The sequence below is a fragment of the Dermacentor andersoni genome, unplaced genomic scaffold (genome assembly GCF_023375885.2).
Source record: "Dermacentor andersoni unplaced genomic scaffold, qqDerAnde1_hic_scaffold ctg00000042.1, whole genome shotgun sequence".
NCBI lineage: Eukaryota > Metazoa > Arthropoda > Arachnida > Ixodida > Ixodidae > Dermacentor > Dermacentor andersoni.
In genome coordinates, this window is record NW_027314756.1 from 2,131,322 (window position 1) to 2,148,285 (window position 16,964).

At 48.4% G+C, this 16,964-nt stretch overlaps 1 protein-coding gene across 4 annotated transcripts in view; it reads right to left on the reverse strand.

Annotated features, from left to right (window-relative positions):
• The window catches only part of LOC140214415 (uncharacterized), a 78,604-nt gene that overhangs the window by 17,772 nt on the left and 43,868 nt on the right, over positions 1-16,964 (reverse strand). For all 4 annotated transcript variants that reach the window (XM_072285788.1, XM_072285786.1, XM_072285787.1 and 1 more), the window contains 3 exons: positions 7,807-7,914; positions 6,191-6,354; positions 3,204-3,526 (listed from right to left, as the gene is read on the reverse strand). In XM_072285788.1, the coding sequence (XP_072141889.1) occupies positions 3,204-3,526; positions 6,191-6,354; positions 7,807-7,914 (595 nt within the window). The remainder of the gene's footprint in view (positions 1-3,203; positions 3,527-6,190; positions 6,355-7,806; positions 7,915-16,964) is intronic.

The following is a 16,964-nucleotide window of genomic DNA, read 5'->3' on the forward strand; positions in this document are numbered from 1 at the left end:
CTTAGGCACCTTTCTTCCCCGCACGATGCATTGTGGGTCGGCGCAGTCAGTGCAACGAACACGCGCATGGAGCAAGAGCCATCTTGACGTCAGGCACATCAAACCGTGTTGGCTGCGTCTAGTTATGTTGAACTATAGAAATTGCTGTTCTCATCAACGTGACATAGCATGTGCACACACGTGCTCATGTTAGGCCGGACTATATGCGCGCCTTAACCAAGTGGTTTGTTCTCCAACTTTCATTACTTCGAATTTTGTATTTAAATTTTTGTAGTATCACCGTGGAATTTGAATTAACGAGCTTTTACTGTACAGTAAAACCTGGTTAATTCGACCCTCAATATATTTGGAAAATCAGATAATTTAGACTCGTCCTTTGGTCCTGGCAGGAGTATGCATTATCTAACGCAATGAAACTCGTTAATTCAGACGTATTTGGCTGCACATCAGTTAATTCGGACAACTCTCAGAGCTCGGTGAGTGCTGGAGCTTCGCAAAAGAGCAACGCAAAAGAGCAGAAATGGCGTTAGCGCATTGCTAGTCCCTATCACCATAGTCATTAGTGGAAAGCGCACGAGAATGATACAGTAAAACCTCATTAAACCGTACCCGCTTAAACAGTAGTTTCGTTTTAAAAGTCGTAAAGTCAAATTCCCGACACAGTGTTCATTGAACATAACGCATTTTGTACCTGCATAAACCGTACCAGCTTATTGCATACGTATCGGTCAACACATGGTGTTTCCACTTTTGGTCGCACAAACACGGCAGTGCGTCGTCCCCATTGGCCGGCCCGGCAGAACAACAAGCCTCGGAGAACCGAACAACGGCCTCCAAGCACTCTGTGCGTTTGCAACTGAAGCCAGATTAACGTCAACATCATTTCAGTACCGTGCCAGAGAGCGTTGTGGTGTCATGCAAGCTAGGACTCTCGTCATGCCGAAGCTCAGGTAAAAAACACTGGGTGCCCAGCATAGCAGAAAAATTAGACATTGTTCATGCTATCAAAGTGGCATGAATAAGTCGGCGCTGGCATGCGACAGGGATCTACTATTGACTATGGTGTGCGGCCTTTCGAAGGTGAAGTTGCTCGGCAGCGCTGCTGCGACCGCGGAGAGATATCGGCTCCGAGATTCTACTTTTCGCCAATGGCTAGCTGCTGAAGTGCCGCCTAATGACAGTGATGAGGATGACACGGAATGCGACAGCACAGGCGATTCAGGCCCGACAGTGGCAGAAGTTGCGCGTTACGTGAGCCTCATGAATGCAATCATCGGGACGAGAACCGCACCCCGCAATGAAAAAGGCACCCCGCGACTTGTGCAGCGCTACCGTGCCAGTGCACAGAGAATATGCAACGGCAACAAGGAATATGCCGTGTGCGTGTTTGCCGAGAAGAGGGGGCTGACTGAAAATATGGTTCGCAGCTTCAGTAAGTTTGAGACCACTGTCGTCGCTGCTTGGCTGCCGCGGCATCAAACAAAATAATGAACTTTTGTCGCGGGACATGAATAAATACTGCATGTTTTTTACCTTTCATTGCAATCTCCCCAAGTTCCGTTTTTGACAGGTAAATGGACAATCTCGTTAAGCAGTACTACCGTTTAGTACATACTTTTTCCGAGCTCCGGCCAACTACGGTTTAACGAGGTTTCACTGTAGCAACACCAGAATGCTAAGTGCCTATTTGTGCCTTTAAAGCCTTTATTCTCGCTCGTTTACTGCCACGCACAGCACCGCGTTGGCCACATGCCTTCATGATTGCACAGTTGCCATACATGATAGCATCGATTGCGGCCGCAGTTTTCTCCGTGACAGTTGCAGCAAAGAGTAGTTTCGTTTTGACTCTGTATGCATGTCAGTCGCATGCCTTCATAACTGTGCAGTCGCCATCCATGATCGCGTCGATAGCAACTGCAGTTTCGTCCGGAATTGAAGCAAACGGTAGTTTGCTTCAATTCCAAACCAAAACCAAACGGTTTTGACTCTGTGCGTGCATCAGCCGCGCACCTTCAGCACCCGATGGTCACATGAGCAGCGGCCGCAGCTTCGTCCACAGCGGTTGTAGCAAGTAGTACTTTCGTTTTGACAAGCTTTCGAAGATAAAGAGCATCGGCTACATCATTATGGACAGCGACCAGCTCACCGACGAAAAAATAATCGGGATGTGCCCACGGCAGTAGACAGCCCGTCTCAGACGAAGACACACGCCACGGCCATGCTGCGAAGGAAGTCGCAAGGCATTCACCGCTGCAAGCGCTAATCAGCCACGAGATGACGAAAAGTGCAGCTTCCGCACTGCTTTTGTAGAAAATATAAACGTGATTGGCCCATTCACTCAGTAAATAAAAGCGTGTTGACATAGTAGGCATTTGTTTATTGTTTTCTTGATACCCTAATTCAACATTCGGTTAATTCAGACATTTCTTTCGATCCCGCGAAATCCAAATTAACGAGGTTTTACTGCATAAGATATTGCTAGGAAATCACAGCCACAAAATGGCTAGACCAAAGGCAAGCACACGCACATGCAGCATTGCACTAACAAACTTGGGCCGTATGCTTGGACGATCACTTTCAAAGACACTTTCATTTTCACAATATTTCGCGTGACTAGCATTGGACGGATGCATCAATGAGGAGCAATGCTTTCATACCGTGACAAGAGGGCATGCTTGACATTTTGCCAAGAATGACATCACTAGCTGACACCAATGTCTATGACGTTAGTTATGCGAAACTGAAGTAATCTCCGAAAGTGACAATCTGAGAGAGTACGGCATACCTTCCTTGGCCATTTGTGCAATAAAAGGTCACTTATTTTTTGGCAGAATCATGCATTTCGGATTCCCAATTATTCGGACTTACTGGAGGTCCCCATCAAGTGCGAATTATCGGTCGGCGAATGTAGCAGTAAACATTTTAAAAGAAGGTGTACGATGTATTGGAAACCCCAGTCCTGCTGAATGAAAGAAATACATGGAAAGTGCTATTTTTGTTGTGAAAGAAAACACCATTTGACGCCGTTTGCACTCAAGAAGCCATTAAGAAAGTGGCAAGACATCTTTAACAAGGTGGGCCCATCATAAGCCAAAAAGTGGTGCGTAGCTAATGACAACCTGAGGTCGTCAAGATCCCTTACAGGTTTAAGCTGCACACTTTCCAAAGCTGACACAACACACGGTCATTGCTATTTCGCTTACCTGATGGAGGAGGGGGTTTCCGTGCAGCAGCCAGGTCATGGCGGCAGGCATCCACAGCAGTTAGAGGCATCTCGGGAAGCGTGGCTGATGAGATTGGACGCGATGGCTTGGGGCTAGTTGGCAGTGGGCTGGATGGGACAGTAGCAAGCGGTGGGGGTTTCATGGGCAGAGAGGTAGGCAGGGCAGATTCCCCAGCCATCTTGGCACTTGCAGCTGCCGATGAAGTCTTTGCATTGCAGGCATGGCCTTTGTCGGGAGTGCATGGCGAGGACACAATGGGACGGGTCGCTTTGGTACGCTGGATGACCGATACACGCACGAAACTGCAAACAAATAAAATCTCAGTTCAGAACTAAACATTGCCATACTTGCTCTAAAGTGAACTTTAACTGCATGGTGCAGTAATTCACATTAGCGGGGGTTAACGAGGTTTTACTGTATTATCGAAGTCTGGCAAGTGTTCATGATACACATTATATGCACATAAAAAGTCCTTTCCCCTCTTGGCAGACCTAAAATTGACCCTCGCATCATATTCAGGCTTTCACAATGTGTCAGTCAAACCAGCTATGAAACTTCAATTCAGAAACCATCCACTGAAACAGCATCTTCACAGAACAAAATCCATGAAAGCGTTCTGCCATCAGCATCAGACAAGTTCCAGAATTTGTTTAAAACTCTGGGCATCTCCAAATGCCAGCAATTCTGTTATGCTGCATCAGTGCCGGGATGTAGAGACCTACCGTATTTACTCGCATAATGATCGCACTTTTTTTGTCAAAAAAATTGACGCAAAGTCGGGGGTGCGATCAACGCGGGTTAAAATTTTAGCAAAAAAATTTTTTGAGCACCGAAGACGCAAAAGGGCAAGTTTCGGGTGAGAATTCTTATGATGGCTATGGTAAACATAGCCAAACATAAAAGTTGAGTAAGGCTTACCTTTATAATAAACGCACACATTACATAGGCACTACATGAATTGCACATTGCGCTTTTATTTTTCTAATTGAATAAAGGGTGCCTCACTTTACTGAGAGTCTGAATCTTCACAGTTATCGCTGTCAGCTTCAATGTCGGAACCGGCAGTGTCGTCGCTGGGGGCATCTTCGGAGCCCCACAGAAAGTCATCTTCTGTCCCGTCCAGTGCGTTGGATATTCCGGTCTTCTTAAAGCTCTTCGCCACTAGCTCGTCGGAGACACCACTCCACGCTTCGACGATCCACGAGCAAAGCACCTCCAAGGACGGTCTTCTGATTTTGCCGCTCGGCGTGAAATCATGTTCGCCTGCCGCCATCCACTCTGCGTACAATAGTCGAACGTTGTCCTTGAACGGTTTGTTCAGGGAAACATCCAGAGGCTGTAGCAGTGACGTGAGACCTCCAGGGATGACTGCAATTTCCGTGCGTCGCTCCTTCAGCTCGGCTCGAACGCTATCCACAAGATGGCCTCGGAAGCTGTCCAGCACAAGAAGCGAAGGAAGCAGAAGCGCTCCTGGTCTTCGTCCCCAAACAGTCTTGATCCAGTCGACCATAAGTTCCACTGTCATCCATCCTTTAACTTGAGCGCGGATGTGGATGCCACGGGGGAAGTTTCCCTTCGGAATAGTCTTCCGTTTGAATATGACGTATGGTGGAAGCCTCCGCCCGTCTGCCGTCACTGCAAGCATTACAGTACATCGCAGTTTCTCAGCACCCGATGTCCTTACGAGGACGCTCCGAGCACCCATCTCGTTGACTGTCGTGTTTCGGGGCATGTCGAAGGTCAACAGAGTTTGGTCAGCGTTCCCTATTTGCGATAAGAGGAAGCCATTCTTCTCGCGGATCCTCATAACGAAGTGATGGAAGTCGACCACCTTTTCTTCATACGCGGATGGGAGCCGCTGGCACAACGACGTCCGCCGCCTCAGTGAAAGTCTATTTCGTCGCATGAAACGAGTCGTCCAGCCGGAGCTAGCGCCGAAATCCTTTGCGACGATTCCCAGCTTCCTCGCAACAGCACGCGCCTGTATCTGTATCATTTCCAATGATACAGCGCAACCATCGTTGCGCAGGTCCTCCACGTAATTAAGGACCGCCTCCTCAACTTGAGGGAACTTGCCGGTTTTGGGTCCGCGGAAAGCCCGGCGCGTCCTATCGGTAGCCATCAGCTGCTCACGCTGTTTTTTCCAATAGCGTATTCTGATTTCGTCGACGCCGAAATGCCTGCCGGCAGCACGGTTGCCGTGCTCCAGCGCGTAGTGAACAGCTTTAAGTTTAAACGCGGCCGTAAAACTCGCATAGCGTCCCATGGTGAAACGGCACCAACACAGAAAAACCAAACACAAAGGCCGCCTTGCAAAATGCAGCAAACGCAGTGACCGGCGAAACGTGTCGGAACGCGTTTGCTGCGGGATGACAACACGTCAACCAACAGGCGGCTGCCGCTGTAACAGTGCGGGACATCAAAACAAAAATGGCGACTGACTGAGCAAGCTGAACGCGATTTTTTTTTTTTTCGCGTGAGTACATTACGTGCATTGAAACAGTTTTTTCCGTATCAGTAATGAATAAGATCATTAAATTGGCAACGATGATAAAGCGAACAAATAATAAAGCCAAAGCAAGTTTAGTTGTAGATCTTTTTTTATTCTTGAAGTGCTGAAAGTGATGAAGGGAATGAAATGGGGCATCTGCTTAAGAATCTGTTTGGTGCGTGCAGTCCGCTCGGTAACATTTGAAGAGTCGTTTTCGCAGCATTCGGCAGATAGTGAGCGCGATCATCATTAGCTAGATTTGGCCCACGACATATCGCTGCGACAAGTTCAGGGTGCGATCATTACGAGGGAAATAAAAAAAATCGAATTTTGACGACAAAATTAAGGGGTGCGATCATTACGCGAGTGCGATCATTATGCGAGTAAATACGGTATGTGTGGCTGCTTCCATCAGCTATGTTGAAAAGATCAACCTTGGCATAGCCAAGAGAAACCACAATTGAGAAAAACTAACCGTGCCGGAGCGGTCCGGGGCCGGCCACAGTCAGCCCAGTCCAGCTCGAGTGGCTCTAGCATTGATGCCACAGCAGAAGCCAGGTCTTGACCAGGCTGCCGTTCGCAGTCAGGAGGCAGGCATGGCAGGCAACCTTGCTCCTGACGGCCCACAGGGGGCAGCACCTGCAACCAGCAGCACACATCCCTGATCACCAAGCCCCTCTCTCGATGTCTTTAGCAGAATAGAGGCACACGCATGCGACGAGTTGAGACCTTCGCAAAAGGTGTGTCAGCAAAAAGCAACACAACAGCCTAATCTAGTATTGTGATTCGTGTACACATGGTCTCGTCTGTACATATGCAACTGCCACAGCACGTGCACATTCAGATCCTCGGGCAAATTCTGGCGCTGTCTAATGAAGCATTCGTCACAATTATGGGCATCTTTACAAGCTTGAACACTTGTGTAGGTGGGCCCACACAAGTGTACACCATTGTTGTGTTGAAGCATCTTAGCTGCAGTCACATCATGCATCTTCACTGTGACTGCCATCTTTATTTTTCTGGGTTGCTGGCGGTCCCTCCCTACCTCATTTACACTGATGCAAGGACAACATCTGGCACAAACTACGAGGGCAAACAAAAATACCTTTTTCCAGGCATTTATTGACAATTTCACTTTCTTGTTGCCAAAATTGCAGTGTTTGCAATTCGACATTGCAGAGCAGAAAGACAGGACAGTAAACAATGTCTAACAACACAGGCACAATGTGCAAGAACCTCTGTTGTCCACCCTCACTGCATTTCATTTTTGCAATGTCCACTGCGATGTAAAAACACCAACTAGACTGGCAAAACACTACTCAGTGAACCTGTCGTCATATTGTCACCAGTTAGTGCTATTGTTCAATGGCCAAATGTGCCAGGGACAAAAATGTTAATTCTACTTGCCTGTTCAATATCAGCGCACTCAGCCAAGCTTTTCTTGGCTGACCGACGACGGTTTAAAATGCCTTACCACGAAGTCGATGTGACGAGATTGATCAATCGGTGCAGTACAGAAGAAATAAAAATCTACTAAACCACACCCCTCTAAACCAGAGAATAACGCATGACAGAGCTTGTAAAAAGTCTAAGAAAGTGCAAACATGAACCGTACATTAGTGCTAAACACAATATCCAGCCATGCATGTGTGGTGTATCATGCTCAGCTTTTGAAGGGCAACTGCTGAGCACCTACATGCATATCGCGGCTTAAAAGCACATGGCAAGGTCCATACCACTGCCCCCGGCACCAGTAATGGAGAGTTCCAAGTTGCATAAACAAGCTGAACAATACTACTTCAAAAATAAGCTACAAGCACAATTCTATTACTTTTTGAATGAGAAAAACTGATTTAAACAATCATAGAAGGAAGCTACAAAGGAAACCTACACAGGTTTCTCAGATATGGGTTTCTCTTGACAATTTTTCCCTTTCATTAACTTCTATCCATCTTGTGAGCTTTAGCAGAACTGACTCAGATTTTCTATTACGGTACTTTTGTGCACCCCTCCATACATTATGTCTCCAAAGTTGGACTCTTACTGGCACAGTCATCAGTTGTACAAGTGAAAACCCTCAACAGTGCCCACCTTATAGTAGCGCCCAGGCTCAGCAGTGCAGGCAGTGCCTTCTTCGGGCAGTGAGGCACAACGGGATGATGATGGACCCATTGGCCCAAGAGTGGCCAGCAAGAGAACCTGCAGCATGGTGCACACAACTTTAGTTTCAAAGCTCAGGGCTGCTAAAGAGATTTTACTATAAAGTGATGAAAAAAAGAAAAGAAAAAAGCATTATGCAGATCCCACACACAGGTTCAAATCAATGTGAAGTGAAGCTTTAGTGATTGAGGGGTTAATTAAATGCTATAACAAACAAATGTGATGCATGCAATGGTGTACATTTTATCTTATGCAACATGTAACCTCATACAATGTTTATGTTTACGCAACACATAGATCACTAACCTTATACAATGTTTTTGTTATGCATTACACTGTTCAGAAGCTATAATGAAATGCAAACACCAAGCCTGGTGAATACACACAGAGACATAGACGTAATGTCGCAAGGACTAAGGCGATGCATGATATTTGTCGAGGGAACATTGGTGATAAGCGGTGTATGACATAGAGAAGTATGACATATATCTAAATTTATTTTCTGCATCTCTTGTGCCACCCTGGTACATACCCATTCCAGAAGATAGAACAAGTAGCCCAAATATTTAAGAAAATCACAGACCCCCTTGAATAACATACATTACTCCATTAAAAGGCAGAGCTGCCAACCTTAGAACTCAATAACTACTAGAGATGTGGATAGCACAGGTGTCCGTTTCTTCCCGCGTACTCACGTCATCGCATTCGCACATTGCGGATGCGTCGAGAGCCGGCATAGACACGGGAGAGGCACACTACACGCTCCCCAGTTATCCCTCTCTCGTGACGCACTCCCTTCCCCCACTCGTGAGAAAGATCTGAGGCACGAGGACATACCATATTTACTTGATTCTAATGCGCACCCATTTTTCATGACCAAAAAAAAAAAAAAAAAAAAAAAAAAGAGTACAATATCACGCACCACATGCTTTCATACAGACATACTATTTTCTCTCATTTGGAAAAAACAGATTTACAGTCGCCGACCGATTTTCCGGACTCCAAAAATTCGGACATGCCCGATTATTCGGTCAGCTTCGCGGCACCGCCATTCTTCCCATAGACCATAATGTATAACAACTGCCGAAATTTTGGACACCTTGCAACCTCTCGTCTGATTTTTCGGACACTCCTTGAGCCAACTCGATCGAGGGCATCATGCACCGACTCTGACCGGCGCATAGTTCGACTTGCTGAACGCCATTTTTGTTTTGAACGGAGCCTCCTTGCTGTCCCACGAAGTGGCGCTACTGGAAATCCCCGCTCATCATCATCGTTTCTGCCTGGTTCGAAAGAGCGGCCGTACAGCAGTTCCGGTTTCAGCTTAGTAAGCCATGTCAAGACAATCCAGCAGCTGATTTGTTTGTCTCGCGCGCGACGCTGCGAGCAGGTCGCGTTTTTCGTTTGTGCGACTGGTGTCGGCTCGGTGGTGTTTGCTTTGTGTGCTGTGTCGAGGTTCCGGTGATCCAACGCGGCATACGGAAACATCGCGTCAAGTGTCTAATGGCACCGACAGTGCCCGCGCAGACTGCGCTGGGGAATGTCGGCAAGCGGGTGCCGGGAGGCCTAAGATTTGTCGCCTTCCGATGTGCTCCCTACTGACGCGGAAAACGTTCTGCCGAAACCTGCGCAGTGGCTGCATTGCGATTCCGGACACCGTCTCATTTGACAGTTTCACAGGTGCTGACACTGCTGTACTGACATGCGCAGAACTTGACGATGGCGAGATCATTCGTCAGGTTTCTGCTGCACCGCCGGACGATGACTCCGAGTCGGAAGATGACGCACCATGTGCTACGCTGCCGTCGCATGCGGAGCGTGCACAAGCAGTGACTGTGCTTTCAGCTGCCTATAGTGACCGTACGACCCTCTCCGAGATTCAGGCTTATCTGATTGCGCGTAAACGGAACAGCGTGCAATGGCGCACTCACGATTTCTTCAAGCCTACTGCCGAGCCCGAATAAGTGCGTGGAAATAAAGGATTTCATTTTTTTTTTCTTAATCCGCTTTTTCGGACACCTGTTTATTCGGACATTTCCGCAGTCCCCGTGAGGTCCGAATAAACGGTCAGCGACTGTATTCCCAATACGCTAAAGTTGCGATGAATAAAAACACAAATGGAAACGGCATACCTTGCCGCCAAGATTTTCACTATGCTGGTACGAGTCGCGTGGGGCAATAAATATCACTGGTCGTTGCTACCAGACAACTCCCTTATCACTATCAACAGACCAAGGCACTTCATCCTTGGTGCCGTCCATGGCATTTGAAATCCCGCACCTTTTAAAGGCCTTTTTGACCATGGCAGACAGGATCATGCACCATGCATCTTTCACCCATCCAGCAAGTCCTGCAGCAAGGCATGCTTCATTCTATTGGAGGGCATCAATACTGGGCAGCCACTGACAAGCCATTTGGTGTAGAGTGCCCGAATTCTATCTTTCACTGGCTAATTCAAACAAACATCGAGCGGCTGGAGTTGCGATGTCATGCCACCGGGTATCATGACCAGGTCGGTGTTGCATGTAGCCAGCTTGTCCTTAACGCGCTGGTCAAGGTGGCACCTGAACGCATCAAGCCAAAGCATTCCACGGAGACCCAAACTGCCACTGGGTTTCTTTCGCCAGACGTTATCTATCCAGTCTGAGACGAAGTCCATGGTCATCCAACCTTTTTTATTTGCGCGCACAATCACACCACTCGGAAACACGATTCCTTTCAGGAGCGTCTTCCGTCTGAAGATACGGGGGCAGCTTGTGCCCATGCGCAGTTCAACAAAGCATTGCAGCGACTAGTTTTTTCGTGGCCGCAAGATAAAACGCGCACTTGCTTTGCCCCCTTCTTTTCAATGGTTGTGGTGGCAGGCATGTCGAAGTAGAGCGGCGTCTGATCGGAATTTCCAATCTGCCCGAGTGGTAGCCACTTCTATGGCACAACTTCAAAACTTACCGCAGAAAAGTATGCAATTTCTCTTCCTATTCTTCAGGCAATTTTTGGCATATCCCTGTCCGCCTTCGAAAAGAAAAGCCTTTTCTTTTCATAAAATTTGATAGCCTGCACCTGCTCGATTTGAAGCCGCTGCGCATTAGCCCTTTATGTAGGGCTAACTCCATCGCCCGTACATTGAGCAATCGGTCATCACAGGCCGCTGTGCCACTTGCTGCTCTTGCACGTATTCCGCGAGCAGCTCTTTTATTTCGGCAAAGTGGCCCTGCTTCGGTCCACTGAAACCCTTCCTTGTTGCTTTGCTGGCGAAAATATTCCCGCACCAAGTTTCGGGAACTCCGAACGCCCGCAATGTGGCCCCATTTCCGTCCGTCTCACCACACAGGATAACTTTCCTTTTAAATGCGGCATGATGGTGGACTCAGCGTGTCTTCACAGCCGGCGCTTCCATGCTGCTGATTGAGTAAACGCAGAAAACGGGAAGACAGACGATAGACTAGACTGCACCAGCGCCTGGTTACACCTAGAACATGGAGGTATGCATATTGTTGTGAATCAGCATGCGCCGTTGACACGTGTTTGTTTTGTTAGATTCACCGTCCATGCCTCTTGTGAATCAGCAGTGGCTGCGCTGACGTCACAAGATAAAGACTATAAAAGCTACACTAACCTTTAATAAAGTGTTCGTTCTTTGCCAACTGCTTCTCGAGTTACTTCAGTGGCGATGAGGCTGCCCACCACCGGGCCGTGCCTGCTCAATGGCGGCCCACGCCGGACCACCGGGTTTCGACGAAACGGAAGACAGTTGGGACGCCTACCAGGTGCGTCTGCAGTCCTACTTTGAAGCTTACGATATCGTCGACTCGAAGAAACGACGAGCCCTACTAACGGCAGCCTTAAGCACGGCAACAGTCGGCATAATAACGATACGGTGCGCGCCGGCGAAGATTCAAGACCTTACCTACGAGAAGCTGCCTGAACTGCTGGCAGAACACTTTGCGCCACAGGGCAACGAAATAGCGGAGTCCTACAAGTTCTTCACCAGATGCCAGCGTCCCGACGAGGCAACGAAGGACTTCATTGTGGAAATTCTGAAGAAGGCCTGCAGTTGCAACTTTGGCGAGGCACGGGACAGGATGCTACGAGACACTTGTTTGTGGTCTACGTGATGCCGGCATTCGTTGGAAGCTTTTGGCCAGACCTTCGCTGACGCTGAAAGAAGCCGAAGATATAGCGTTAGCAGCAGAGATGGCAGCTCTCAACATTGATCACATGGAGAGGACACAGGATTATGGCGACGTCCATGCCGTGAGGAGCAAGGTGCAAGGTCAACCGTATTACCAGAACACTCATCCGAGCACTTCTCGACCAAGCGAAGACGTCGTTTGCCCGTGCTGTGGCAGCAATAAGCACAAGGCAGCAAAGTGCAAGTTTCGCCGGGCGGAGTGTTTACGCTGCCGACGTAAAGGGCACCTAGCTAAGATATGTGTATGGAAACAAGGGGTGGCCCTTTGTGAGGAGCATTCTTCAGAGAGCGACGGCAACGAACTTTGTCTACTGAGTTTGTACACTACGTCGGTAAATTTGGTCAAGCCTGTGGTTCGCACCTTCTGCTGACAATGCAAGTGGACACCGGATCGCCTGTCTCCATCATTACGTGGAAAACATACTGCAAGCAACGGCATGCCTAGCCTGCGCTCCGCGAGACGTCCTTGCAGTTGTCCTGCTTTCTTGGCAAGCTTCCCGTGAGGGGTCAGCTGAAACTTCCGGTCTCGTACGCGGGAAAGACCCTAGATGCAACTCTAACCGTACTGCAATGCGATGGCCCAAACTTGTGCGGGCGAGATGTCATCAGCGCATTTGAGCGTAGCGGAAGGCCCGTCTTCAGCATTCTCGGCGAGGAAACCTCCGGTGAGCAAGATGTCCCTGACAGTACTTTGGTTAGCGCACTCTTAGAGGAGTTCGGCGATTTGTTTACGCCAGGTCTAGGGCTAATTGATGGCCCCGCAGTCCATTTGCGGTTGCGGGAAAATGCGATGCGGCGGTTCTGCAAAGCACGTTCTGTGCCGTATGCAATGCGGGAGCAAGTGTCAAATGAAATAGACAGGCTTGTTAAGCATGGCATTCTCTCACCTGTCGACAGTGCAGAGTGGGCCACGCCTTTGGTTCCCGTTATCAAAAAGAATGGTTCCATTCGGTTGTGTGGCGATTTTAAGGTGACCGCAAATGCTGCATGTGTCGTGGAGCAGTACCCATTTTTAAAAATAAGGGATATCTTTGCAAACCTAAACGGTGGTGAAGTATTTAGCACCATTGACTTGAAGGATGCTTACAGTCACTTGCCGCTTGACAAGGAAACGAAGAAGATATTGGTCGTAAACACTCCGAAAGGCCTGTTTTGCTTTAATAGGCTTCCTTTTGGTGTAGCCGCTGCTCCTGCGATTTTTCAGAGACGTATGGACGGCATCCTGCAAGGCATTCCGGGCATTCAAGTGTATTTGGACGATGTGGTAGTCGCGGAGAAACGCGGCAACTGCGAGACACTGCGTGAAGTTTTCAGACGTTTCCGGCAACACGGTGTCAAGCTGAATCTGCAGAAATGCAAGTTCCGACAAGCAGAAGTTGAATTTCTGGGACATCGTATAAATACAAACGGATTGTTACCTAAGATGGACAACATTGCTGCAATATTGAAAATGCCGAAGCCAAGCGGTGTTGCGGAACTACGGGCGTTTTTGGGCTTCGTGACCTACTACTACCACTAATTTCTGGGAAACTTGGCTACTGTTCTAGAGCCGCTGCATGAAGTGCTAAGAAAGAACACACGCTGGCAGTGGGGAGCGAGACAAGATAACGTGTTCCGAGCAACAAAGCGGCTGCTAGAGGAAGCTAAGTTCTTGGCGCACTACGATCCAAGTAAGCCGCTTATCTTGGAAACCGATGCGTCGTCGTGTGGCGTCGGCGCAGTGCTATATCACAGAGTGGGCAAGATCGACCAATTGGGTTCCGGTCGCGAACACTTTGAGCTGCTGAGCGTAATTACGCGCAAATTGAAAGAGAGGCATTGGCAGTTGTCTTCGGGGTTACAAAGTTCCGGGAATATCTGCTCGGGAATCATTCATTTCATGCTTGTTACAGATCACAAACCTCTTCTGAGCCTTTTCAGCCCTGACAAGCCCGTTACCGCCATGGCCGCTGCCCGGATTCAGTGTTGGTCCCTCTTGCTAAGCGCCTACAACTACAAAATTCAGTTCAAGCCAGGAAAGACGTTGATTCCTGCAGACACCCTCAGCCGTTTACCGGTGCGGCAGGAGCATAACAACACCAAGGCTGCAGAAGTTGACGCTCGTGAGTATCTTCTTCTGACCGATCACCTCAATACCTGTCCTCTGTCGGCGAGTGACTTGGCTAAAATGACTGTTGACGACAGCGACCTCGTGCAAGTCCGCGATTACATTCAGAATGGCTGGCCACGGTACTTGCAACCGGCTCAGGAGCCGTTACGCGTGTACATGCACAGGAAAGATGAACTGACGTGCAGCCACGGAATTGTGTACTGGGGCCATCGAGCGGTTGTTCCAACAAGTGCGCGGCAGTCAATGCTGCGTATGCTGCATGATGCACATCAAGGGATAACGGCTATGAAGAACCTGGCACGTTCTGTTTTCTGGTACCCATGGCTCGATCGGGACATTGAGAAGCTGGTCAACGCGTGTCCAACATGCATAGAATGGGGCAGCATGCCTTCTGCCCGACAAACCGTGCCTTGGCCGGACACAGAGGAGCCATGGTCTAGGGTCCATGTCGATTTTGCGGGTCCTGTGGGAGGTAACATGTTGTTGATCGTGGTTGATTCCCATACAAAATGGATCGAGGTTACCGCCATGAAGACCGCCAGTTCGGCAAAGACGATTGAAGCACTGCAGACTATGTTCAGCCGGTTCGGTTTGCCGAGGACCCTGGTGACTGACAACGGGCTGCAGTTTACTAGCAAAGAGTTCAGGGCATTTATGAAGCGCAATGGCATCGCTCATTTGCGGACAGCTCCCTACAAACCGCAGTCTTATGGCCTGGCGAAAAGAGCAGTACGGACTGTCAAACAGGGGTTAAACAAAAACACACGCGGCAGTTTGCAAGCTCGGCTGGACCACATTCTTTCGCATTATCGGCGCACTCCCTTGCCAAATAGGCAAACCCCAGCTTCTGTGCTTCTCGGATATCAGCCACGTTCTTTATTGCACAACGTCGTGTCACGACCATTCCCTTCTGCAGGTGCGTGCAACAGTGGCCCACCGCTGAGCAAAGACGTCTGGTTCAAGAACTACGTAGTGGGTGACAAATGAAAACCAGGCGCGGTAGAGTCCACTGAAGGCTCGCGAATGGAAACGGTAAAGACTGCAGATGGGGAGCAACATCGCCGCCACCTCGACCAGCTAAAAACCAGGAGGACCAGCGTGAGAGGAGAAGCGGTGGAACCCGAGGCCCCCATACAAGTACCAATGACTAAAGGCAGCCAGAACGCAGCGGCAGACCCGCAATCTCAAGGACATGACAGCAGTCACAGTCAGGCTCAAGTAGGCACCGACATTCGAACACTGTCAGACTGGCGGGCCGAAGCAGAGGTTGCTATCAGCGAGCCGCAAGTGACTGACCGGGCTGAAGTGACACTGCGTAGGTCGAAGCGGATGCCCCGGCCCCCGAACCGCTTCACTCCTTAAGGGGGAAGAATTGTTGTGAATCAGCATGCGCCGCTGACACGTGTTTGTTTTGTTAGATTCACCGGCCATGCCTCTTGTGAATCGGCAGTGGCTGCGGTGACGTCACAAGATAAAGACTATAAAAGCTACACTAACCTTTAATAAAGCGTTCGTTCTTTGTCAACTGCTTCTCGAGTTACTTCACATATGGAGGAAGCTACGGTAGCTAGGCTAGAAGCGCATACGAAGCGGCCATTTTCAAATGCCGACGGTGATATGGTAACGCGGATTTAGGGTCGTACTCGATTCCAACGCGCATGCAATGTTTGGACCCGTTTTAACGGAAAAAAGGTGCACGTTAGATCCGAGTAAATACGGTACCCCTTGCAAAGGTGAAAAGTAAACAGATGGCACAACTAGCCCTTTATGCTAGCATTTGCCTTGCTTATGCTTTCCTGCAGTTGTCAACGTACTTTCATTTATTTTGAAGAGAATATGCAAACATTGTAACAACGTGCAAAATATTTTAGAGACAGCATGCATGATACTTGTCATGGTCATCTCTGTGCTGAATTCAAACAAGAAACAAGGCAGTTTACATGAGAAACATTTGTATGTGTGCACCTTCTGTATTCTGTATCTTTCAAATACTGTGAACACTTAAACCAAGACTTATGGCATAAGTGAATATAACGAACAGTAATTTATATGTTGCTTCTCTCAGTAGCACTGAAATCGGCACATGGGCAGTGTGGCTGTTGAGTTGGTTTCTCCGTTGAACTTTGACATGACAGCGCTTGACACACGTGACAGCGCTTGGTGAATGGTGGCACAAGTAGGGCATGGAAAACAGATATGCAGCTTTGGCTCCCCAAGGGAGCCTATACAGTAACTCTAGCTTATTCTGCAAACATGTCACTGCACTTCCAACCTGTCAGACTGAAAATAATGCAATGACCTCCTCAGGTCCAGTGTCCATCTTTAAAGACATCGTCTAGATCCTTCTCTCTATTAAGCTAGAAAAGATCAGATAAAGGTTCTGGTAAAACACAAAGCTATGTGCCAGTGGAAGTATGCATAATGTGTCTAATCTAAGCTTATGCAAATATTCTCTACGCTACGTTACCGTCAATGTGATGTCCCTATTTCCCAACATGAAGCTGGTAAGTTGTGTATGCAAGGCATCACTGAGAGGGAGACTAACTAGCAGCCACACAATGTTAAAAACTTGCTAGAACTGCTACTGTGGAAACAGTGCCCAAAATTAACCCACACTATGTGATCCGAGCATGCAGTCATTATGAAAGTCGTATTCAGTCAATAATTGAGGCCAAAGATGGTTTGACAGCTTTAGAAAACAGTGGCAAAAGAAACAGTGTAAAAAATTTGGAACAAGCATTTCGATTCTTTGCTGAAATATTGTTGCCATATTTTAATCTGATGTTA